At 38.2% G+C, this 27,869-nt stretch overlaps 1 protein-coding gene across 2 annotated transcripts in view; it reads right to left on the reverse strand.

Moving 5' to 3' along the window:
• Window positions 1–27,869, reverse strand: part of LOC105668775 (neurotrimin-like) — a 144,902-nt gene extending 117,033 nt beyond the window's left edge. For both annotated transcript variants that reach the window (XM_067352629.1, XM_012361341.2), the window contains exon 1: window positions 27,021–27,869. In XM_067352629.1, the coding sequence (XP_067208730.1) occupies window positions 27,021–27,117 (97 nt within the window). In that variant the 5' untranslated portion in view covers window positions 27,118–27,869. The remainder of the gene's footprint in view (window positions 1–27,020) is intronic.

Genomic DNA, 27,869 nt, shown 5'->3' on the forward strand with positions numbered 1-27,869 from the left:
TACATCCGCACGCCTACAAGTTGCAGTGCTCGGTACCGAAAATAGCGTCTTCCAAGAGTGTTTTCCTTTGAGAAGGGTGGTTTACGAAAGACGGCGACGATGAGTACGGTTGTTTTGGCAGTGTCGACGGCCACCGTGATACACGATAAAATAACAGAAGAGGGTGTACGAGATGTTGATGAAAGGCCCAACGGGGCCAACGGCGGATGCATTATTATACATAGAGCTGATACTACTGGCTTGATACAGGTCGCACACAGAATACCGTAATTGGACGGAATTCACCCTCGAGCCTATTAGTCCGCCCCCGCCTTTCCCGTTCGATCGCGCCCCATTCATGATTGTTATTCCCTCATTTACAAGGCCAACGATACACGGGTTTGTTGCCGGTCGCTGTACATTGTACGTCGTGCGCCCGCAATCCTGGCAAGTGCCGGTGGCGCGAACGTCAGTGATTTAGTCGGGGTCGTTTGTGCCGTGTGACAACACGATGTTATCTGTATAACCACTAGCTTCTTTGCAACGCTGAGACTTTCTTCCCTGGAAAATTGCGGCCTGAATAACGCCGCTCGCCCACCTCCCCTAACACACCACCACGTGGGCGGCGTTGCACGCGGCTGTGCGACACGTACAACGTTACGTGAGTCGTCGGCCGTAGTGATTTTAATTTAGCTACTCTCTGACGAGTGCGGATCGTCGAGATAACATTGCGCCAGAATTTCACGATCTAAACCTTTGCATGCGGGTCACGGGTTTCGTTAACTTTGCTACCTGTTTGACGAGTTGGAATCGTGAGACCATGTTAAATTTAGACTCGAGCCGCCCATTCTATCGTAAATTAGTTTAATACACATGAAATGAGAATTGATAATGTAAATGTAAGCAGTATTGCGGTCAAATCCGTTTGTACGGATGTTACGAAATTAGTTCGAAAAGGGACCTTTTGAAATAATGACAGAAAGATATATTAGATATCAGAGATATTAATCAATTTGAAGACGTATTTGAGAGATAATTTTACAAGGACACCATATTTCTCTCTTTGTTAATATCATCACGAGGAACTTCCGCGATCTATTTCTACAGCTTATTACAGCTTGTTACAAACAATCCTATTACGATGAAAAAGTAGTTTATGCAAAGGTATTAAATTATCTCAAAATGTTTCGCGTCTGCCTCGCGTTTGTACGTTGACGTGTCGCTCTTTATTATAAAAGCAGATATTTTTAACATCGCTGTGAAGCGGGATGATAAGTACAATCTTTGTTAGAGCTCAACGATATCAACGTTTGTAATGGTCTTTATTCCAGTAACAAGCGTCCTATCACAAAGTAATTTCATTTATAACAATAATGTTAAATTTTTTAAAAGGAAAAATACGATAAATTAAACGCGATACTGTAAGTCATCGTTAACAAAACAATCGTGGCGGAATTGGCAAGATAATTCGTATTCTCTCAATTTATTTGATGGTAGCAAGTAGAAAATTATTTTCACAGACGAGATATCATCTGCGGCGCAGTTGGCAGAATTTCAGCTACGCCAATAAGATATTCAAGATACCAATCCAAAATGTAACGTTCAAATATTAACGGCAGACATACGAAGAAGTCTATATTTATTGTACATCGCTGCGTCATTCATTTTGAAAATCTACATCCTTGCATCATTTACAAATGCAACTCGTTCCATTCAAATGGAGAAATCGATTCTTAACACTTCATTCCTTCTTTCCCTTTCATCCTAGCGTACCTCCCGACCTTTCTTACATCGTACCGACGATTGTTATTTCCTCGTTTACCGGCTCCGCCGACGCTGCACCTGCCGCAGGTCTTACGAGGACACGTTCCAGGGCTCCGCAGCCTTCCTGATTTATTCGCGCGCCGTACTGTGACAATGAGATGTTATCTTTAACGGCGTGTGGCACACGCTGTCGTCCTCTTTGGGCGACGAAACTGCCTCTTAGTGCCTCCTAACCCTTCCTTATGCGGCGACTCGTAATACATTATAACGCGAACGCCTCGGCGATACCGAAGACCTACTATACGGACGCTTGTTTATAGGCACCGTCTTAGGCCGCACGCTATTTCATCCGGTCAAAATAGCGGAAGCCGAATGCATTACGGCCGAATACCATCGTCAGGCTCGTATAAGGTTCGCAAATTATTCTCAAATCGGACATACGGCGCGCTCGAACTCATCATAACGCTGCGGTAACTCTCGCTATTATATTGTTGCGCGAGTCAAGTTATGACTACCCCCCCTCCCCCCCCCCAAAGATGGTTAACCGCGAACTGCCTGCCGCTAAGTTGTCGGCAATTAGCACCACTTTAGCGCTCAATTAATACTTTCTTCATTGTAATGGGATTCGTATTACGTTTCGATCCGATTCTAACAACACAAATGAAAATTCAAACATTCTTATTGTATTTCAGCTGCCCGAGAAAACATTTATCGATGTCATGCAGTTCTGTTGTTTCAGTGTTTGTTTCGGAAACATTTATATTATGACTATCATAAGCTGATGTTATCGTTAGCGATAAATGACAGTGTTGCTACATTGTGTACCGCACACGGAGTGCGCTTACATATGTATCGCGGGATATTCTTGCCACATAATATATTACAACGCATTTCTCGACGACGCGACGGTAGATAGGAAAATAGATATATGTATGCCCAACCGGCACTTATTTGCTGATACCATCCTCTCGCCATCTGTAGATTATTATTATTTGATGATGCATGGCGAAAGCAAGAATGCAAAATAACTTCTCACGTTTCATCGCGCTGCCGTTGATAAATATTTTCCAAATTTCACGGTTCGGATGGAAGGTTGCGCCGGTCGGACAACTTTTATCGTAGCGTCCACGAAACTCGTTAAAAAAAATAAATAAATAAATAAAAATAGTACCACCGGTGCCAATGCAAAGTGTATATCACGTGGATAAAGAATAAAACGATTTTAATACTTGCATACCGTGAATCCCGTGAATTCCAAATATTCTCGAAAAAGGACCAAAAAAATCTCGACTAAAATGAATGAAATGGAAAAATAGGCTTGTTATCATATACGGTAAACAAGCCCAGATTAAAGCTAAGTCGCTTATAAAATTGCATGTTGGGAAGAAAAAAAACGAAATAAAAAGCAATAAACAAACATAAATATAGAATAGATTACTTTAATATTTTAATCATCTCACGCAATTTAACGCGTTCGATATAACGTAGTAGTATTTGATGACAAGCGCCGATAAAATAGTTAAAACCGGAGTAACATCAATTTGCATCGCCCATAATTATAAATCCCATTCCAATGCGATATAACTCTTCTTTCAAGGGCTTGCGAATATATGATAAATTGCAATAAACATACACATACGAAAGCACTTTAATGTAGCAATTACTTGTTAGTTATTGCAAATCAAGAAGATTTATATGACTCGTTTCACGGAATGACAGAACATCAACTATACCAGCGGAAAATTTCTGTCAGATGGAGTGTTCTCAATTGAACTGCCATCAGTCGAGCATCGCGCCGGTATCGGATACTCGATAAGAATGTAAAGCTATCAATCAAACATCAACATGTATATATACATCGAAATAATAGCCAAGTGCCGTCCACTTGACCAATAGTTGTCCATTTTTTCACACGCTCTGATGTGGATGGTATTTTAAGAGTTATTTACTGAATAATAATAGAAAGGATTAAATTAAATTTGGAATGGGATTTAATTATCTGATGAAACATCGTCGATGCGAAAAGTCACTCTTGCACTTGACACTGATTTATATCGCGTCAATCAAAATGGATTCAAATTGTGCGCGAGGTACATAAGGTCTTTATCAGAATTACACTGTTACGTTCCTGGAAGACACAATCCAGGACGCCCCCGATTTAACTAGTAGGTTCTGTTACACTACCAAGAAATCACGGAACACGGTGTACAATATTAACGTGGGTTCGAAAGCGTACAAAGTGATACACTGCGTAGGCAAAATTGTTGCAGACAAAATTGAGTTATTGAGATGCAGTTAATAAATTGATTGAGTGCTCGCGGAGGGTAGTAGGGAGAGGGGGGAGAGGGTAGGTTGCTTATACGTCGTGTGATAGCAACAGTTAGTGATATTATCATTATTAAATATCATCGAATGTGTAGAAATGCAAATATAAATTGAGTGACGTGAAATCTGCAGTTTAAAATTATTGATCGCTCCTGAATTACATGCGCATATCGTATCAATATCCGTCGGAGTATAATTACAAAAATTTACGTAGCGATTAACATGTTAAATGAATTATTAAATAATATTAAATAATATTCACAATGTAATCGCGATGCGCCGGGTTAAAACGAGCAACGATAATCGTGATTTTATCGCTTGACGGCGCATTACAACGTCAACCGTGATAACCGGAGCCCGCGCACTCCCGTGCAACGCCCGCAGCTCAAAATTACATCATCGATTTGGCAAATCTTTGGTCTCGGCTGTCTGCCTACCAGCTAAAGTCCATTGCAATAAAGTAATCGTTATCTGATTCAGTTGCGACCCAAACGGCGGTTGAGATTTTGAGTTTTGTTGGGTGGCGGGGGCGGAAAGAGGAAATGGTCGGAACGGAGAGTGCTTAGCTCGGCAATAGTCCAGCGCGAACGCCAGATGCCTCTCCAGCAATCACGTTGAGATGAAATCGCTTTCGGAATTAAAAAGGCGAAATAAAAACGCGGTGAATATATTCCGACGCGCGTTTAAAGGGAACTGATACCGGAATACTTAATTAACTGTATCCGATTATTTCGTTAATTACGATGGTGCGCGCGACAAAAAAAATCGCCGAGAACCACCTCTGACTACCTATCGGACGCTACTTTGGTATTCCACCCTTGCACGACGCGCCTTTGACCGGCCGATTGGCCGAAGGATAGCGCGAGAACGAGTCGAAGGAGTGGAATTGGAAGAGCCGTTTAACTTGCGGTCGTCCGAGGACGACTACCTTTGTGAACTACCTATGTGAAGAAGCCTACGGCGGTCACGTCATAACGAAATGCGACGTTCCGCGATCTCGTATTGCACCCACGAGATCTTTAATGACTCCACGAATACGTGTGCGATCGTTATTCGCGCGAGAGATCGCGTCAAACGACCGATTCGGGCGCCGTGCATCCACCAGTTGAGATCAACTGATCGACCGTCCCTTAAATTTCGCCTGGAAGTTTTTTATCGCTCGTACATGCGCAAAAACAACATCATCCCACGGGAAAATAAATATTTATAATACAAAAGTCGTGTCGAGCGCTGTGACGTTTACATCTGCGCGAGAATAATTTCTACCTAATTTAAATGAATATTTGCATGATGTTTTAACTGAAGTCGCCAACAGGAGCGACGCGAAGAATATTTCCCGTCTTTTCCGATTCTAAGTACATGAGTTTCCGCGAGAATGTATTTGTTTCGTTTTAATTAATGTCAAGCGATCTGTCGGAAGCAATTTACCTGGTAAATTGCAACTATTTCGTCCTTACGCAATCTGTATCAATGAATATAACACAAGAGTTATCTGAAGCCATCTCCGATATTACGCTGACCAATATTTACATCACAAAATCAACGCGTAAACTGAGAACGTACTAATACACTCAATTCAAAGTCGCTTCGTGTAACTAGGAGAAACTGTGCGTTTCAGTTAACGACTAATTACGAGGCAACTATCAACGAAGGAGTCATCCCTGCGACAACGACGATTTACCGATCTCTAATTATACTGTTTGCCGACGAGTAATCGATGTAATTGTTAAACCGACATAATGAGATAATTCTCAGTGCGATTTACGCGCATCGTGTACCGGTACCACGACGATTTAACGGAAACCGGCTGCGCAAAATACAATATGCTAAGCGACTTCAGCGAAAACTATATCCGGAGGGTAAAGCCTGCCGCCTGCGGCAGGTGTATCAAAGTGCGTTGTCCGTGCGGGGCTTCCGAACCACCGAATCCGCAAGACGGTGCTCAATATGTCGCAATATTCCACGATTTTGCGTTTCCGGGCTTCACATTACACCTGGTGGTCTTTCGATTCGAAACGATGACAAATATGAACTGAAGGTTTTGAAGCTAAAGCCATTTTCTCAATATATTTCACATTAGATTGTCCATCTAATTTCAATTTCATAGGTATTTAGATTGTGTATAGGATTTTCAGAATAAATGTAATAATTAGGAAAATATAGAATGACAATATCGTTCAGTTTAACTGACAACTTCTATTTAGTTTAGATATTTTTTCTCCATTTGTATTAAAAATATTAAAAAAGATTATAAATAAAAGAATATTGGCAAGTGTTAATGTGATGAATATCGAAATGCCAAAGACATACATTTATAAATATTTTTGTAAGAATGTTTAAAATCTATATTTCTTGAGACGGTATTGCGCGCAGCTTCAGTGAGCATAATAAGCAGCTCAGAATCGCTCGGTACAAGCGTTGTGGTAATTCAAGGGTCTCCAGAGGCTCTTCTCGTTCAGCAAACTGCCGTGACAGTCAAGTAACTGGAACGGCCAGCGTTTACAAACGTAACTCATCGGCAGATTAATCTCGCGGGTCTTCGGAATGGATCTCTCGACGATCGTGTCTCCGGCGGTTGGGATATTCTTCTCATTCAGGGCGCCACGACTCGCTTTTTAACCCTGCGCCCGCAATTTCCGTTTCACTGCAAAAGTAGATTTTAAAGCGGTGCCTGGTCGGTCGAATAAATTTATTTTAATGAAAACCGACGATTTACAAACCTTCGGGATAACCATTCGATAAATTATTACTAAAGGAGGACAGCGATGGGATATTTTATAAATGCTTTCCTGAGTAAATTAGCCCGTGAATTATAACAATAATTACGAATTTGTTATCAAATAAAGTACAGGCCACTTATCGCTAAATTGCATTTCGAATTATGTCATTAAAACTGCGTGTTATTTACGCCGTAAATTAATTACAACTATTACTGTTGTAAATTAACGTCAAATTATTTTCTCATACAATTTTCGGCGTGCAGCGTTAAAGGTGGCGGGCTTCGAGAGTTGGCAACAAGCAGAAGTGCTCGTTTAGAAAGAGAAACCATGTGTAACATGTAACAATTAACTCGGCGAAAAAATTCTTTACCTCGTCTGTATGCCGAGTCACCCTATTCACAGTCAGTCCGTATGCCCATCCGTTCTTCCAACTCGGCTCGACGAACAAACGAGTGTCCGCGTTTAATTAACTTCGAGCAACATCTTTTAATTATAAGACTATTCCGCACACGCGAGATGCGGGAAGGGACCGCATACCCGGCATTATAATTGTCAGCGAATATTTACGTCGCGTCTTTCTTTCCTTATTCGCGTGGCCGTTCTCCCCCCGTGCAATGTCGCGGCAAGGGCGCCGCATACTTCTCGCGCCGCGTGTAACAAGAACTCGTGACAATTACATTGCGAGCCCGCACGTAGAGCTACTTAAAAGAGAATTTAGGAAAATGCTCGTGAGTTTCTCGCTGAGAAACATTAGAACTTTCATTTCGCGAATATATAGAGTGGCCTGCAATGAACAATAAAAATTTCAACAAAATTGTGCTCCGTGACGCACTGCTCGAATTTTAATATTATTTACGAGAATTTTACTTTATATTATATGAAGGAATTTAATTTTGCCACGATCTACGTGTACAGCGCGCATACAGCAGCCAAGCGTGAGAAAATTATTGCGAGTATTACAATCGTTCCTTCTTACAATTAATCTCAAACTCCCGTACAACTTTTCAACTGCGGGAAAGAGAAGGTTCAAAGAATACAAAGAATTATTTAGAACTTTTAAGCGCAATTATCGTCCGCAGTGACTGTACTTTGTTAAGTTCGCAATATGCTGCGCTACGACTATCAGCGTTAACGTACGAAAGACGGGAGGATAAATTTCATGCTCCGACGAGTGCCAGTTCTGGCGAATTTCACGGCTCGTCGAGTCGCTATCTGCCGATCGGGAAGTGAGGGTGTGCCTACTTAATAAAGAATTAAGTTTCACATATATGCGCGTGTGCCCGGAATGGCCGCGTATCACGTGGCGAGCGCGCATGCATCCTGTGCTAATTGCAGCACGCACGTGTGCGCGCAGCTTGAGACCCCACAAAGCGACGTCTGTCCATAATGGGCTACGGGCTCATCGTGAATAAACAACGATACCGAAAACTAAAGTGCGAGCGTACGTATAAAAAATTGAAATAACGAATAATAAATACAGGAATTATTCGATTAAAATTGTAAGCGGTATTCGTTGATCGTTCATAAACTATTCGTTCCGCGCTGAATTCATTCATTATATATAAGTGGAACTTTGTATTACAATGGAAATTTATAATAAAAGTTGGCGGCGAATCGATAAGATATTTAAACTCTTAAATTAAAATCCCTGTTTAAGCTCGACGTTTCGCTTATTCCGGTAAGAGATGTTTTAACATTGCAATTACGTTTCCTTTTCAATTATATTTCACATCCCCGTCAGTGCCGTAATTATTTTCTATAAGTTTTTCAAAACGATTCTATGCGCTTCTCGTCAAACGCCGATACTTGGTAACTCGTCGCTTTCGAGGCGGTCTGCGACCAGCGCAAACTCTTCGTACATCGAACGATGAAAGGGATAAATCCATTAAGGTACCTGAAGTGCACAATGCGCAAACGAGCAAATTAGTTAATTAATACTTCGCAAACGCGCGCGGAGATACTTGGTCTTCGAGCGTTTCTCGTGGCACCGACTGGCAAACGCGCGCGCGCGTGCTCGGAAATATACGAAGGACAGTGACGAAAGAGGGTGTGTGTTTGTGAAGCTGTGCCAGGCTTTCGCTCCGGCAAGGAGGAAGCCAGCAAGAAGTGGAACGCGCGAGAATGCGGTCTGTGTGTGCACAGTGCAGCGGTGTACACACGCGGCGCACGTTACCCTTGCCGAAGCCGACATTACGGCCTCCTACCACGCGAGAATTCGGCAATGTAGACACGGCAGTCGCGGGTGTTGAATCGCTTGCTAAATCGAGTCGGAGCAATCTACTCAAAATTAGTACTCAGTTTTCAGATATCGTGTTTTCATACGAGCGGCAGTGGGGAGAGAAAAGAGAATCGACCTAATTGTCCCTCGTGCGTGGACGGCGCGTGGCGGATAGGAAAGTTACGTACATTACGTCCGATTCGTGTGCGACGACGTGTCTTCGTACCTGACGCTATTTTCAGACAGCATGAAAACTTGAGGATTCAACAGTCGAGTAATCCTGTCTACTTTAGAGAAATCGAGCCATTTCGAAATTCGAGAAAACCGGATCGTAAGTGCACCATAAGACGCTTTGTCGATCGAGTAATATGAAACGGTATAAATAGCGCAAAAGTAGTACTTACAAATTGCGCATGAAAGCAATTACGAATATCGAATTTACTTCGCGGAAGAAGAAAGTTCTCAATGCTATTCGTATGGGGAAAAAAAAAAACAGTTAAAAATTCGTGAGTATGACTGACATGAAAACTACGAAGCTACGAACTGTTTTATTCTGCCGTAAAACAAAATCAACGGCTGAATCAACACTTGTCTGCATCGAGTTGTAAAATCCCTTGATATCTCTCTGTAGTGAACTAATGAACTGAATACGCGCTATGGTTTCATGCATCGCATGAAAACTGTTCACAATTGACAGCCGTGGCTATCAGTCACGAGGTGCGATTAAATTATTAGACGATCCGCTGAAAATAGTCTATCAATTTCACATTTCCGACACGTGCGTTTGTTTGATATTTTAGTATTACACGCGTATGAAATTTAATTTAACCCGCGTAAACAACAAATATACGCGCCATGATATTAATTCGCACGGATTTATTCTGTTAGATAAAAATAAATTGATGTAACACGGATTTAACAAAAATTGCACCGGCAACATTTAGCGCTGTTATGAATATTTTTGTAACTTTTGTTAACGTGCTCTCGTATTTAAGTGGTAGAATAACTTTGCTGAGCGACAAGAATATGTAGCATAAATTGATAATATCGTCGAGCAGTGTTACGTAGCAGATCACGTTGCTTTGATCCGATATTATAATTCATGTAAATATCGACGAAGATGCACAGCGCTAGTTAAACTTTGTTAAACTTCATTGTGTCTTCGAACTTTCGTATCTCGTCGGTGGCGAACTATGCGAAAGTACATAGACAAGTTTTCGCGAGGTACTTTCGTTTGCGTAAACATTATTTTCATTATTCATAGCAATTGCAATGAATTTTCACTACATAATTTTCCTTACACATACATAAATTTTCTTCCATTAGTATGTTCTTAAAAAACATGACATAAGATACGTATTGTAAATGTACAAACTAAGAATAGCTTTCAAATAATAAGTTTACATGTAAGTGCAAAATTGTTAATATTTTATAAACGATATTGCAGTATAAAATTTATTATTCAAATTAGGCAGCTCACTGATGCCTCAAAGGTGTTAAATTCATTTAGAAATTAGATCAGTAAACGCTGTCCGTCATCGTAATGTTAATGACACTAATTAATTAAAGTTTATTAATACATTATCATATGACGATGCTTTAACGCACAAAGTATCCGTGACATTTTAATTGCATGCAATATAACGGCGCTCAGTGTTACTCTCCATTAATATTCGCAGAGGTAATTAAAAGCGAATTTGCTGTTTAACGAGTTCTCCAATTTTACGCATTAATTTGCTAATTGAATCCTCTAAGGGAGGAGGATTGATAAAGTTGTCGTAGAAATTTTTCCTGCATCTGAATTTCATTAACCAGCAACAATTCGCGAATGTCAGATCTTTCTACGGATTGTAAATGCGATGTCATCGTATATATTGCAGCTTGTTTTTCTGACGGTACTGCATTTTTCTTGGGAACTTCAAACTCATGACAGGTGCGGCTTGCACGAAGCTTAAGTTACTTCAAGCTCAAGAGAAGTTAAGAAATTAATAATTTGGTTGAATAACTTTCGCAAACACCGTGGTATAATTTACATATATATTAATATCTAACCGAGTGTGAGAGTAAATTATGACATCGGAATGCAAATTTTAACATAATTTCTGGTCACGCGTGCTATTAAAGAAGTACGCCTCTAATGTTCGCTGATTCTTGAGAATTTTAATGTGTTATCGTCTTCGTAACGTTCATTTATATTACGATAATTGCGAAACGGCATTTAAAATTATCAGAAATTCAATATTCCGATACCAAAAACAGGGAACATATAAAGGAAACTGGCATTGCAATTATTCAGGCAGAATATAATTAGAGTAGGCAGGATAGGCAATTGCTTTTGTTACTGAATATCGATAAATAGAATGTAGTATATATAAATATTAAATGATGACATATCTATTTCAGTGCGGCTAATAATATCACGAATTTCTGCAAATTATCAAACGCAGGAAGTATTTCTCGATATCAAAACTTCTTATTTTCTTAGATAAATGTCTTTAAGAGAGAAAATCATATTATTCATTATTATATTATAACTACGACGTAGTTTCATTATTACAGTGATCACGTTACCGAAAAAGAAATATCATCGATCGTTAATTAAGGTAATAAAGTGACATTAAACAATGATATCCTCATCAGCATTAAACATGCTTCACTACTGGTTCAAATTATATACATCTAATATATAATTAACCCTTTTCTGCACAATAATCAATTTATTCTGAAGATAAAAATAAAAATCTATATATCAAAGTTAACAAATGCAGAATAAAACATATATATATTTAAAACAATTGTCTATTAATCATTAATCTCTAAAAGTATACAGATTATAAAACCAAAAATGATTAAATCAGTGGTACGTAAATTGAATATATATAAATATCGAAATATAAATACACTGTGTACATTTACGATTTCATTTTTAATTGTTGTAAAAATGTAACTCATTGATTCCAAAACATATGTATGTATCACCATATCTCCATATTGCTATTTAAATTCATTGCCAAATATATGATACGAGAGACGAATCATAGCGAGTATAACACGCGTAACTCCCCACAACCGGTTCGTTGAATAACATTGCACGACCCGCTCCGATCGTTCGCCCGATGGAAAATGCGCGAGCCATCCAGTCAAAAGTTTTTGTATTTTGCATTTTACATTTTTTTTCTTTTTTTTATATACCGTTGCCCTTTCGCGAATATTCCGCGTCGGCTCGCGCGTGCAAACATTTCACAAATTACACGGTCTGCAATAAAAAATGCAAAACGTTGTACAGGCCTTCATGGAAATTAGATTTTTGCTTTGAAAGGCTGTTTTGTTGGCTGCGATTCTTTTCAAAAAGAGTTTACCGCGTGGACATGAAACGAAGGCTGACAATCCACTTTATTAAAAAACGTCCCATTCGCAGTGTGCGAATTGTATTTAACATAAATTGTATACAATACGATATCGCGTGTTATTATTATTGTTTAACGAATTCATGAGTTTTGTCGAGTAAGAGCAAAATTGTTAATCGATGATGGATTTCCGAGCCGGCGAGTCAGTCTGCAGTAAATCAGGATTCAATATTCTCGAGTGATGTTAGCACAGTGTAGTTTCATGATATAATACCCAAATCGTACAGCGTGCGCGACGTATTGTACGAGGATGAAACTGAGGAATGAAGCTCGAAACGAGGGCAGATGAAATAATATTGCTGATGGAATCGGATCTGGCCGGAGACTATTCAGATGAACTAAGCAAAGGAAATTGGATGAGGCACTTGCCCTCTCCTTTTCTCACAATTTTAATTACAAAATATCCTCGGAATATCACGGAATCATTAATGGACATATCAAGGAAACACCTGAGAAAAGTGGACATCGCGTTATCAGATTAATCAGAGAAATGGAAGCTGGACTTTTAATGTTTAAAGGACGGATATAATTGTGTAAAGTGTTAAAGCCCGGACGTGGAACTGTGACCAATTAAAATTGAAAAAAAGTAGCACGTATAAAAAAGTGGCTTCTGTGAAACAGAAGAAAATCTCTTGAGCGAAAAAGCAATTCACATATAAAAAAATCCAAATAATTTCGATCGCTGCCATCGAACGAAAGGATAGAAAATAAAAGTCGCCCGACGATGTCTGCGGTTCGAACGGAATTGAATCGGGCTGCTCGGTCTCAGGCGAGTAAAACAAATCGAGCGATGTAAAATACCCTGCGGAATCATCACTCACCGCCAACAAGTAAACCGAAAAGGGTGAGGATCAAAAGAGGATCTGGACCGGGCAAAACTACGAATAAATATTGTCCCATCGTACGCGCCGCCAATATCACAAAGCGGGAAACCCAAAATGCATACAAACGGGCGCGAGAGTGTGAGTACGGCGGCACACCGAAGCGCAATGATGGTGCCAGATCGACGTCTTGTTTATCCCACGAGGGTTCGTAAAACTGATCCAATCATCGTCTTCTCGGTTGCAGGAGCGAGGGGTAACGGGAATGAACTGGCTGCGAATGGCCGGTCAACGGATTCTCCGGTCTTTCTCCGTAGATCGAGCTTACATTCATATATATATATATATATATATATATCTATATATATATATAGATATAGAGTTTGTATCAAAAACTGTACACACTCAAAGCTGAAAATCTCGGAGACCGAACTCGTAATAGAAGTAAAGTAAAATAATAAAAAGAGAAGTTCTTATACGTTCATTGTAAGAGATATTCGATTACGGAGCTTTTAATCGTAGAAAATATCTTTGAAAAATAATATTTTCTATTGCAATTGAACAAATAAAGAATCAGATTTTATTTTTAAATAATTAGTTGATATTACTTTTATGATTAACTTTTATTGTAATTTTTTTCTTCTATAAGTATTTTTTTTTTTGCTAGCTTAACAGTCAAATTTTGGCTAAGTTTCAAATCCTTTTTAAGACGGCCTGTATCGCGTAGACTTTCAGCAAAGGAGATAACCCGCTACCTCGGCTCTCGCCATATGCAAATTTGCTGTGCCACCTCTGAACCGTTTCTAGTGGACTCCTGTGTGACATTTAACGCTCGTAAGGGGCTGGCCCAGGAAATCGTTTGTTTCTTTTTATTAAATTTACTATCCCACCCGAGCAGTGTTTTAAGCGGAACACATTGTTACGACTGTGAATAAAAACATTTTTGTGAGGATATTAGCCTTGGTTGAATTGTTAAATGTACTTCAACTGAATTTACTATGTCACAGGACAGGCAATATGTTTATTTCATTTTAATTTAAAAATAACTATCGCGGAATTTACATCTAAAAAAATTTTACCTGCACCCTGCGTTTTGTTGCACTTGTGTTAATTTAACAGCGCCTCGTATTCGGCCGTTTCATAATTTTCATAACAAACCTCGGTGAAATTCGCATATCAGCTTAATAGAAAAAGTAAACAAGATATATTTTTTAATAATTAAAGTTTATCCGGAGCGCTTATGTCAGAAAGCATTAAAGGCTTCTAAAGATCCGACTTTCAAAGCACCACTGCAGATGGATGTAAATTTAATTACAGATCACATTTCACTAGAAGTCGTACTTTTTAATATGATATAAAAATTTTCCAAGCCCCTTCGTCAGACTGTAAACTTTAATATCCGCGCCCCAGAGTTCCAGGATAAAGCCGGTTCCGAAGTAAACTCCGATTGATAGATCGATATCCATTTCCTATTGCAGTAAATTTCGTACTGGTAATAAATATTTCATTAAACCGCTACGAAATATATTCCCCAGCTAACTTAATTTCCCTGATTTGCTTTCCAAGCGAATTGAAATTAGAAAAACAATTCCGCCAAGCAACTATGCAAATAATACGCCTTTTTGTAGGATTGAGATGCAATTTTAATCGAGGCTGAATATCATTTCGGGTATGTGTTCACGATAAATGAAAAAATATCTGACAAATGTGCGGCTTTCAAAATATAAGTTTTATGAAGCTTTTTATCTTATGCCAACTGTAAATAAATGTAACTTTAATTTTTATCTTCTGATTTTTCATTAAAAACCAAAGTCTCGTCTAAAATTAAATCTTAATTGATAACATTGAATTTTGCTTAATTGCGTATAAATATAAATTACTTTATCGATCTCTATCGTTTCTACAAAAAATCTAATGTCTCGGATGTTAGCATGAAGGTAAATTTTAGTCGGCGGATCAATACTCGGTATTCCCATCACAGGAAAGGCTATCTGAAATCGTCATCTGAACCGCGAAAGAGATTATAGACGTCTATACGCGCTGCATATCTCCATCGTGATAAGTGTAATCGCGGAATCTAGTTCTTCATGTTTTGAAGAAGTGGAGCGCGGATATTTCGCATTCGAAAGTAACGCATCCTGACACGGAGTAAAGCGAATATCGATAACGATAGCGATCACCGATCCTCAGCCACGCAAAAAGATCAGTTGGAAATGTAACGAATGGAGTTTTGCGAAATTATCGAAAATCGAAAAAGAAGTATCTGTCAAGTGGGCTACTATATCTGCGTAATTTTACCATACGTATTTTTGAATGTTTACACGTCAACTGCTTTCACGGTCAAAGTAAATTTATCACTTGGGAAATACTGCCGGCGTCAAGTTTTTAATATTGCACTTTAAAATTTAAAGTTTTTTTCCTTGTTAAATTGATACCCGAAATTATAAATACAAATCAGCACTTGGCTGCTTCAATGCTGTAAATTATTTCATCGCAAGTCGCTTTTTCGCAATTAGCTTCACTTTTGATATTACTGCGAATAAAGTTAATCACGCACCGAGCCAATCAAGATAAATAAATAAACTCATTTTTTTTCTACAAACAATTACTACAAATAAATAAATATAACATATTAATGTCTGTTGGTTCTAGGAATAAAAAGCAGAGAACAAATTCTCTCTTATTAAGTGTTTAATTAAATGAGAAGAAAAACAAATTTTAATAGAACGTGAGAGCTCTCATAAAAATTTCTTTTTTTTTTATTCGAAAATAGAGAAGCGTGAGAGTCGCGAATGCAAGCCGATGTTTCAATCCGCGGCAATAAAACGAAAGTTTGTGGTATTTGCTTTCTCTCCTTCTCCCTCTCTCATTCTTCCTCTAACGGAGTGCACTTCATTTTGATACCGAGAGGCAAACATAATCAAGGTACTTCCGTTCCACCTTTGCTTGGCGACAATAAATGATACAAGGCGTTATTTACCGCGAGATATGAAGTATACACGAGACGAGGTCCTCATCCTCTCGGTTCCTATCCCGCCGCATCTTACGTAAGAAGCATCCATTTCAACCAGTCTCGACTTAAGTATTTATGCTTCCGTACGCCGACGTGCGGCGTTACTACGCCAGTTTTGTAAATGAGTTTTTCATTAACCATCACCAAATACATTCTTGCCGAGATATAATATCGCGCTTTCTCGAGAAGGTCTTATTCGAAATTGATATTGATTTTTGGCCGAGAGTGTGGATAGAGTTGTTAACAAGCTGCGATATACCTATTGAAATTATTGAAGATTACGGAAAGTGGAGGAGATAACCAACGGAAAGCCAGGCTAGATAATTCGGCGAGATTTTCTACAAATTATCGACGAAAGGAAAATGATTAGGAACGGGAACCCACGCGATTGCTTCACTTTCCGCGCGTTATCGGACCGGACAATGTAGATTAGCGGAATTGCTTTAGCCCGATGCACCGGCTGTATTAGCAGATGCGGTTTAGCACGATTACTTCTCCCCTCATTCCCCGCCACCCACTCCTGGCTACTATCAGAACTGTTTGGGAGTCCAGAGTACAAAAGTCCATTAATGGAAGTCGAGGGCCGCGTGATCGAATTGCAAACTTTGTTTCGCCGTTGGCGTTAAATTTTTGAACGCTACTGTTAAAAGCGGCTTGACAAATCGGACACGTGCTTTACACCGCAACATTCATTATCCCTTTACTGTACATTTTCGCATGCTCAATATTCACTTTCATACTCAATATTTCTCATGATAAATTCGAGCTGAAATTACACAAGATTTGCATAAAACATGCGATACTCACGCGTAGATCTGAATGGATGAAGAATCGTTTCGCAAAATGAGTCAAACGACTGATCGCGATAATACTTTCATTAATGGCGTTCAAATAAATCGTAAAGAAAGTTCAGAGCTTCATTTACTAATACGAATGGATGAAATCGACACGAACGCGCGACAAGATAGATAAAATTTTAGACCAGCAATAAAATTAAATTAGTCCGATCGAACTTGGGAACTTTATATAACTTCGCGACATCGATCAATTCCCGCCAATTAAATATTAATTTCTCGAGATGTCATTGTCTTGTTCTTAATTTACTACTTACCTATTAAATAAACCTATTACCTACTTACCTATTAAATAACGTTTTTATTCGAATATTTGAATAAAAATACGGTGCATTGCAACTAGCGTTAGCGTGTCCAAAAATATAAATAAATTTGTAGCAACATATGTAATTGTTCATGTTAATATTTAACTAAATTTTTTACTTTAATAAGATTCGAGAAGAGTCATCCTTTCGTCTATCTCAATATCCGGCCCGGGGATTGCTCGTTGAAGTTTTACATCGCATAAAAGACCCTACACCTTCCCGCCTATAATTTTTCGTATCGAGATTACCCACGGCAGATAGTAGACAATTTGATTTTTATTGCATATTACCTTGTATAACCCAAACTTTTATAACTTTCCTGTCTTCTCTTCTTGACACATACTTTTCCCACAAAATTGTCTACACTTACTGCATCGTTCAGCCTTTACGAACCTATAATTCAATTTTCATAAGAAATATCGTGAAAACGACATTTAAAATTATAGACGACAAGCGTCTAGCTTTATTAAATCAATATCCGTATGTATCTCCAGCTCTTTAAATCGTTTTTTTATAAAGATACGCAATGCATTTCTTATGTGCCATCTTATATTATGGGTCACGCTAAGAATACAGTACAACGCGCTTTCTGTGACTGCTATTAAACTTTCAGCTTAATTTAATTATTGAATCATTAAAGATAAAATCTTGCATTTTCGCCGACTAATCGTCGTCGCGTTTAATATCCGTCGTATTTCGTTTAATATTTAAACCGAACCCATCAGCTATCTAGTCCAATACAGGTGTCAAATCCACTTCATTTTTATGTCGTTGCTTAAAATCAAGGGCATGAAGAAGCGATGACAGATTTACCGCAAACTTCGAAATAAAACGACATTATACTGTCCAGCATCGGTGAATCGATATTTCCGCTATATCACGGCTTAGCGAATCCGTCGCGAATCAAACGCCACGCGTCAAACTTATAGACGGTTTATCTGCGTCTGCGTTGCGGAGTAAAATTTTATACTGCTCTTCCGCTTTATATTTCGGCCTGATCAGACTCCGTTGGCGTTATATATACTCCGCGGCCCGCATAAAACCCTCGCGCTTGATGCTGAGGCATCAATATCAGGAGGGCATATTTTATAGTCAAACACACGTTCCCGCCACCGCTATGCGCTTTACGTATGAATTATTCTCGCCGCTCGCTGAGCACACGCCGAAATCACTCAAGTCCGCTACCGCCACTACATGGAGAACGAATTACATGTGCAGCAGTTTGTTAAATTTCCGCGCTTATATTCTAGCTATTATTGAAGAGCTATGTCGCATACTAAATCAGAATAATAACATTTTCATCTTAATATTAAATATGCTATAATTATAATAAATTATTAATTTTTCTGAGAAATTGGGTAAACTAGTTTTATCTCTAATAAAGATAAAAGTTATAAGCATCTTGAAACGCGTAAGACATTTTATAATTTTTATAATCTTGCACATGTAAGATCTGATTTATAATTTCGCATAAATAATTATTATAATTTACAACTTTTTAGCATTTATATACGCATAAAGAAATTTTAACAGTGCAAACATTAGCGGATTTACACGTGATTCGTTTAGCGATCGAATTTCGTAACTTTATTATATAGTAGTATTAATAGCTTGCTTAATTACACGTAATAATTACGTGATAGTTCACAACTATTGATCCGGCTGGATCAATTTGTTTGATATAGTTAATCACATTTTGATTAAAAGATGCCTTTGAAAATTTTTATTTGCTACAAAAATAAAGCATAACTTTAACTCTATGTTTGCAATTTTTTTACCTTTTCCATTTTTACACGTAATAATTACGTGATATTTTACAACTATTGATCCGGCTGAATCAATTTGCTTGATATAGTTGATCACATTTTGATTAAAAGATGCCTTTGAAAATTTTTATTTGCTACAAAAATAAAGCATAACTTTAACTCTATGTCTGCAATTTTTTTGCCTTTTTTATTTTTTGTCTAGTGTAATTAAGGGTTCTCCTTTTTAACGTTACATGGAGAAACGCACGAGAAAATTTTCAAAAGAGATATAATATCACTAATTACACAATACACGAGTAATCGTAGAAAAGGAGAAAAAAAAAGGTTTATCAGATTATCGAGGTTGAATGCAGGCAATTTGTTTGCGATCTGCAACAATAGAGCGAATTCGCGCATCTGGTCAAATTAGATTGTAACGGCAAATAGGGACGCGTGCGTAATGTCGATAAAGGCAATTATTTTCATTTTCCGTACTGATTGCATTATCACACCGAGCAATCACGCCTGATAACTAGCTATAACGTATGATCATCCGTCGACAATCAGACACTTTTGCGCGCAATGAATATTTGACCTCCGGCTTTTTTTAACTGTCTCTGTTTTGAATAAGTCAGAGTTAAGCTTAATTAATGCATCTTGTCTGGCAGTTGCCGAAATATTTCATTAGGAGAATTTTAATCCTCGGAATATAAATATTATGAATACACGCTGTCCATAAAAATAATGTACAAAAAATTCAAATGCACGAAAGAATAAAGAAGAAAAAAAAAGATTCTACGTGAAAAAAACAGAAAAAAAATATTTTATAAACACTCGATAGAATCAGTTTCGAAACATTGTAATATATTAGCTAGCAATGTCCATTAATGCATGTCATCATTTACCTCCATTAAAATAATTATTACGAAATTGACAGACGGCCCGCGTTAATTCACGTCACATAATACGCACGCCGTTCGTCGTATGACGCGCAGATGTACCCAACCCACCACCCGTTGCGCGACTAAAATTTCACCCCGATATAGTTTACACTAAGCAGAATACTATCGAGATAGCTCTCGATAGCTATGCAACTTGTTATCGTGAAAAAAGGGGGATAATTACATCGCGGTCGCTTTCGCATTTTTTGACCAAGAAAACTTCCGTCGCCTTTCACCGTCGCGAGCCGAGTATCCGTTCAGTTGCGTGGAAATACTTCATCTCAATCAAAATTATTGCCGCAAAGTACTTCGGTGCTGCTAGATAAAATTTCTCGCCGTATTTATTTATATTTGAGCACAGTTATTGTATTTCATTTACCTCCGCCACGAATAAAAATTCCAGCACTACATTAAAGTCGAAGGAAAGTAGATACATCGGCATCCATTAGCCTGACACACTATTTCTCCATTACCACACATCTACAATGAAGCAAATTACGAATAATTTTTCATTTTTGTTCCCAAGTTCGCGAAAGATCTCGGCCAAAATAAATTGCGTACGAGATCTTTCGCGGGAATGAGAATTCATGCTGCGGCGAATCTCCGGACATTCAGAAATGTCGCCGTTCGTGTACCGTGTTTGAAATATATGCCCTGTCTGTGACTGGCCTGATTACGTTTTCGCGAGTATAATGCGAGAGGTATGGGCCCGCTAGATTTGAATATCCGCAAGCTCGCGGTAACCGGCAGCGATATCGATCGCGGGTGAAAGGACCGCGGCACGCGATCGAATCTCGTAACGCGCTGTGCGCTGTCAAACGAAGTCATTCCTGTCCATTTATTCCCGCTGAATATTCGACGATTTCATTAAACTTGTACTTGTGCCGCGCTATTACAAGTTTTCGCTCCGTTTTGTTGTGATACTTAGAATTCACTGCGCCGTGAGTCGTAATGCACATTAATAAAAGAAAATCATCAAGAAACATTGGAAGAACAATTTAGATGCGATGACTGCATTAATATTATTTCTGTTAAATAATGTTTTAAAAAAATATTAAACATTATTTAAACAAAAGCTTACGAATTCTTATGCAATTACGCGATGAGAGAATCATTTGTTGAATCAACTTATATCGATACGCATCGATATAACGCAGAGCACAATTTGTTTCAATAAAATTTCGATTCTTCTGAACAAACTGGCGTAGCAGTCAGAAATGTCAGCGGATACCACAAATAATTGTACCTTCGGGAATTGCCACTTCGAAACTTTGCCGCTAACAGAATCCGTGTAATAGCCGATGACGGGAAGACTAGGTGCAGAGAGGAAGAGAGAGAATTAAGGACATCGTTCCATCCTTCCTCTCTCCCCATTCTTGTACTGGAAACTATTGCTAGCAGACTCACTGATTCGACTCACGGAATCGTGCAAAGAATGTCAAAGTTTATGAAGAAAGAGCACGTGACGTATCGGTCTACGATTGCAACTCTTCGCCCGATAAATCTCTTTCGAAAACGCAATCGCCCGAAATGATTATTATCGTCGAACGTGGAGTTGAAACAATGGCGAAATGTAACTTCGCTTTGGGAGAATCATTAATAGCTGTGCGTGTATAAATGTACATTTTGTATGTTTATACATTTATTATGTATAAACATTTACAAATTTATATTTGAATGGAAATTTATAACTTTAAATACAATAACAAAGAGATTTATTGACGACTCACTGTTAATTATGATAATTTAACTAAAAATCTTGCATTCTGCATGAATATTTGTGTGTAGCTAGCCGAAGAGTTGCAGTTGTTACTGCAAGTTTATGCAATTGTGTGCCGCAGCCAAAGTCCCAAAGTTAATTATATGTACATTGTTAAATTATCGCTTAATACAATATCATTAAATAATGTTATAAATTCATATTAAAGCAAACATGTGCAAAGTATTTTTTAAATTTCTGACATTATTACGAACATACAATATTTCATTAATTTAATTACTACATTAATTACTATGTCCGCATTCTTTAAAATAACGTGTTTATTAATTACATTCTGCGTTTTAATATGTCATTTTGTTGAATTTTATCGTGCGAGATTGACACTTGGAAATCACTGATTAAATATACGCCGTTAAATAATGGATGCAGAATTAAAATCTTTATTTGTCAGAAATTATTGCATGTCAACTGATTAAACTTCATATCTATTGTAACAAATAAACAATTTTTGTAATAAAATTATAATTGTTTTTTTTTTTTTTTTTTACGTTTTTAATGCTTACAAATTAATTGCATGCAAAACTTTCAAATTGTGTAAAAAGAAATAAAATATCACCAAAAAATAATATTTCTACAATTATGACATTCGCAAAAATATACAATAATTTGTCTGGGCTAAAAGGGAATTATAACATCGATTATATATCATTGATTATAACCTTTAATAGCTGCCAGAAAATTCACCAAACGATGTTAAGCCGTTATAATCCACGTTTTATTTCTAATGAGATCAAAGTAAAAATGCAAACAGAATAAAATAGCAGTGATTTATGCAGTTTTTTAATGATTAAACGCATAAAACGCGTGTAAAATAAATTGAAAAATTCAAGAGAACATCTCGGAAGTGGATCCACTGTACAACTGACCGTTTATATCAGTCTATGAGAGCAATCACACACTCCATTAAGTGAAAATTCGCATAAAATTCAGCGAACCATCTCGGACACAGTACGAGGGCGTCCAATTTACGTGAAGACAAATGTCGCGACATTTTCCACGGTAATGAAAGTGGAAGAAGCTTGGCACAACCGTTTTGTTTTCTTGCACGACCATATAAGGGCACATAAACAAAGGAGAAAACTATAACACTCGAGAGAAGAACGGAACAGCGAAGAAGAAACAGAAAGGAAACCGGCGAGAGTTGGAGAGAAACAAGAAACAGAGAGAGCGAGAGAAAGAGAGCATGAGGGAGGAATTTCCTCGGCGCGCCCCCAGAATTCAATCACACCGTGTTTACAGCTCAGTACACTTAATCCTCTTTATTGGATCCAAAGCGTTTGCCGGTACGGCGTATCTCAGAATTTGATCAATTTTATGGGCAAAGGATTTGGATGATACTTGCGGACCGGCATCTGTCTATTTCGGTCCTCAGCGAAATTATGTCAGCTCTCAAACCGATGTTAACAATTTCGTGAGGCTCTTGTTATTCTTGTAGGCGTGATTCCAATATACTCAAACGGACAAAATGTTCGCGAAGAATTCTATCAATTTACTATTTGAAAATTAACTTAGTAAGCTAAAGATTTTAATCTACAGATCGAAAGGATTAAGTGTACTTAAAATTTATATTAAAATGGCGTTTAAAGAATTGCACAAAAATATAAACACTGTATAGTATTTTGTAACAAATCTATGCGCCAGCATCGGGAATAATTTGCGAACAAGAAACGTTAAATGGTATAAATAACTCAATTTCAAACAACACGAGAATGCTAACTATTTGCACCTCTAATTGTAATTCTCATTCTATATTATGTCTATTTTGATAATATGTTAGCTTATCGTATTCTCCACTCTAATATCCGCAGTGTATCTAAATTTAACAGCATGCCGACTTATCGCGTTACCTATTGTAGTCTCCGCGATGATAGTTACTAAATCACATAAATGGATGCTAAATTTAAACGCAACTACGTTTCTGCTTTTTCAGCTTTCCCTCTTTGCAACCGCGAACACGTAGAATGCTTGTACAAACGGCTAAATTTGACGACAAGGCTGTTCCCTCTCCCCAGACGTTTTTCCACTGAGAACTACAAAATTGCAGTTAGCGAGTTGTCCGGAAAAGCAACGGAACCAAAGTGCGATAACAAAGCGCGCGGCGTTACACAGATGCATTTGCAAAACGCGCGCGGAAAGCCGGCATTCGTTTGTAAACCACCACGTAATGATACGTTTTTATATTGCTGCTTGTATTTCCGGCCGCGTGTGCCCGGCACACCAAAGGCGGATCGAAGATAGCAATAATTAGTGGAACATGAATCGCTGAATTCTTCGTTGCGGGTCGATAATGCTCGCGACACACCGTACAAGTGATTTACATACCAGCGTGGCAAAAATATCCTTACAACGTGTTGGTGCATCAACGTATACTGTGAGAGCCCCAAGCATAAATAACTCCTTGAAAAACGGTCAGAAGTGATGCGTCGTATCTCATGTTTGAAAAGCGTGTCGCGCACGCGATAAATTACACTTCGCAATATTAACTATCCGAATACCCGTTGCTCTATTTCACCTTATTAATGCAGAGAGCTCAGTTACATTGAAATACACGATTGCTCGAGCTTGTGCGTCAAGCGGTGCTCTCGGGATACTTTTAAAACGTTCCGGTTGCTCCGATATAATAATACGGGAGAATTTAACAGAAGGATCATCCCTGCCTTTGAAGGCGAACCTCCTATTCTTCGATACGACAATCTCCGCGAATGTTATATTCATCTCGTAATCCATCATAAGTAATGAAAATGTTATTCTAAAGGGCATTAAATGCTTATAAACTCGAACGCTCAACGTGCCGCGAATGGATTCTTAATAAGATTAATAAAACGTTTAAAGTTGCTTGGTAATGATTATTGAATTATGTATATCTAATTATGTCAAATTGTTATAATTCGACAAAATGTTTGTAATTGACGTTACCAAATCCTGTTATTATTATTCACGAGAGTTACGTGGGAATAACTTCGATCGGTCTTACGAATATCGAGTAAAACAATCGCCACTAAACCACCTGTTACACGTGCCAACTTTTTTATAATTTCATAAAGACGCAACTCAATTTACACACTTATTAAGCATTTTGCGTGCTTTAATAACGCGATAATGTTACGACCAAACTTTAAGCTTTCCATCTATAAAAATTCTTTCCTCGCGCCATTTTTCTTACTTCAGAATGCATACGATTAAACGATTTTTATCGGTTAATTAATAAATTAAACTGCACGTTCTAAATAAACTTTGGCTGCATTGAAAAATGTTAATTGAAAAAATACATAAAAAAGCAATCTTATTTCGCTACTTCGTAAGTATCTTTTATCGCGCAGGAAAAAGTGCATATTATTACTTTTAAAATGTGAAAATTACTATTTACGCTAATATCGGGCCAGATAATTACCGGAATGTAGAGACTCTTGCAAAATTAAAAAGTAAACAAAGAAGCGGGAGTTATAGAAAGAGTAATAAAGCTAACGATGCAACTACTGAGAGACCGTCAAGAAATGAGTCCCTGCGTATCGCACTTATTGTTCGAGACGACTTACCTCGTCTATGTAATTTTCGCGAATATGAAACAATTTCGATCTCAGAAGTTCCACTGAAACTGTCAAGTACGGAATAAAACGGAATCGGGCGATAAACGCGTCTCTTCTGCGAGGGAAAATACGCGTTGCGAGGCGCATCTAGAATCGCACGGAGATGCATCGGCATCTGAAGAAAATTTCTTCAATAAAGCAACAGAAAAGGAGATATTCAACATTCGCGCGTATATAAACTGAGTGACACAGCCCAAATTTTGTCCTCTGTTATGTCATAGTCGTTACCGTGCATTGTTTATAAATCAACAATTTACGAAGATTGTTTCTTCTTTCTTTATCATTGCACAATTTGCTTTCTTGCGATATATTAAAAATCTTCTTTGCGTTACGTATAAAATGATACAGCAATTTTATTTTAAATTCAACAATGCATCGTTATATATTTGTTTAACCACGATGCTTGTGCACAGATACGTAAGGGAGGAAAAATGTCACGTACTATTCGATGATATAATGGCACGTGCAACCGCAGATTGTTATATTCATAATTTAAAAATAAAGTATAAAATCAAATAATCACAGATCTCCTCACCACTCCCTCGTAAATGTCATAAACAACTAAAGAGTGACAAAAACGAACTCGATGAGAGCAATGAAATATATTATTCGTCGCACGACTTCCCGCGAATAAATCGAAACGCGTTAAAACCATAACGCAAACCGAGCATCGAAATTCCTGTCACGCCAGCCCTCGCAATTAGATCCGCCAATTAACGTGTAAAAACCTATCGTCGCCCTCGTTAACTCCTGATTTCACTAATTTACTGATAAAGATATCTACACATATAGAAACTTATGCTTCAATACTAGTTACGGTAATACCTTATAAATATTAATGTTAAATTATCTGCTCTCTCTCGCATTATAAAAAAAATTAGCTTTATCTTATTTTACATAAAAAAATAAAAGTTGAAAATACATCTATATCTACATTTCTCTTAAAAATTTAAAAATTCTAATGACATAATTTTTTCTTCTTCAATCTCTTGAATAATTTAAGAACTTTTTTTAATAGTGTAATTTGAAGTGCGGTTAAAAATCTTTCAAAAATTAGTTGAATTATTAATTCTCATTATACATATATTAAATAAGAACTTTTATCAAATTCAACTACTTATCAATTTCAGAAATGATTACATAATTCATAATATTAATTGATATAATATAAATGATTATATACTTCACAATATTAATTCATCAAAAAAAATTAAAATGTGCATAAAAAGAAGTTTGTTTAATTTGTTCTAAATCACAAAAAAAAATGGTTTCATTGTTTCATTATCAACAGTAAATGCGACCTATTCGCGTAAGAAACACAAAACACGAACTCTCTTACAGATTTCACGGATTTATCACAAGTACCGCGCGGTTTTATTCGAATTCTCACGCATTAGCCGCCTCGACAAGTGACGATGGATGCTTAACGAGCGATGTAATTAACAGTTTCCGGTATATTACAGGTGTCATTTATACGATCCCTGATGCGTGCGACGCGGATAACAGTTGACGTGGGAAAAATGCGCGAATGATACAACACACAAACACATCATTTACTCACCGACAAGCTCCGTACGCACGCCTACCAACAAGGTTGTCACTACCAGAAGGGGCACCTGTCGTCCGCGCGGGCATAGCACGGCACGTTTCTCACCCATGATTTTGTCGCACGTGTGATCGCACACCCGTATGACGCGACACTAAGGTAAGCGCTGCCGCGTCGAGACTGGAGTTCCGACCCGCCGCGAGACTACGTATATCCGACGTGCACGAGGCGAATCACCCCCTCTATCGCATCCCCGTTATGCGCGCGAGCGAGACCGAACGGGGTTGCTCGGCCAGCAGAGAGCAGCGCGCCGTTCATCCCCACCTTACGGATTGTCGTTCATCCCCCTTCGACGTGCCACGATGCGAAGGAAGATGAATCTTCCCCCCCTGTCGCGGGGCACCGCTCGCACCGACGCTCCCTTGACCGGCCGGCTGACTTGACTGTCCGTGTGTGCGCGTGGCGAGCTTTGCTTTGAGTTACGCTGACACACCTGGATTTACTTAAAGCTCGGCGATTATGGCAGGACGAGGGCCGTGTTAAGCCTTCTCTCGCAGTCGGACTTATTTCACGCGTCGCTACAGGTGAGCATGCAATTTCCTTCTCGGCGCGCTACTAAGACCTGAACGCGGAAGTAAAAAAGTAACATGTGAAATGACGGGCGCGAAACAGTAGTCTGGTCATAACGCCAATAAGAATTTTCATTTAATATAAAATTAAAAAAAAAAAAAAAAAAAAAAAACAATACTGCACGATAAAGACAAATACTGCAAGAAACGGAACTAAATAGCTATGCAAGAAACGGAAATAAATATATATGCAGTAAACGGGAATAATAAGATAATCACATTCCAAAACCTATAT

Source organism: Linepithema humile, chromosome 3 (genome assembly GCF_040581485.1).
Source record: "Linepithema humile isolate Giens D197 chromosome 3, Lhum_UNIL_v1.0, whole genome shotgun sequence".
NCBI classification, from domain to species: domain Eukaryota; kingdom Metazoa; phylum Arthropoda; class Insecta; order Hymenoptera; family Formicidae; genus Linepithema; species Linepithema humile.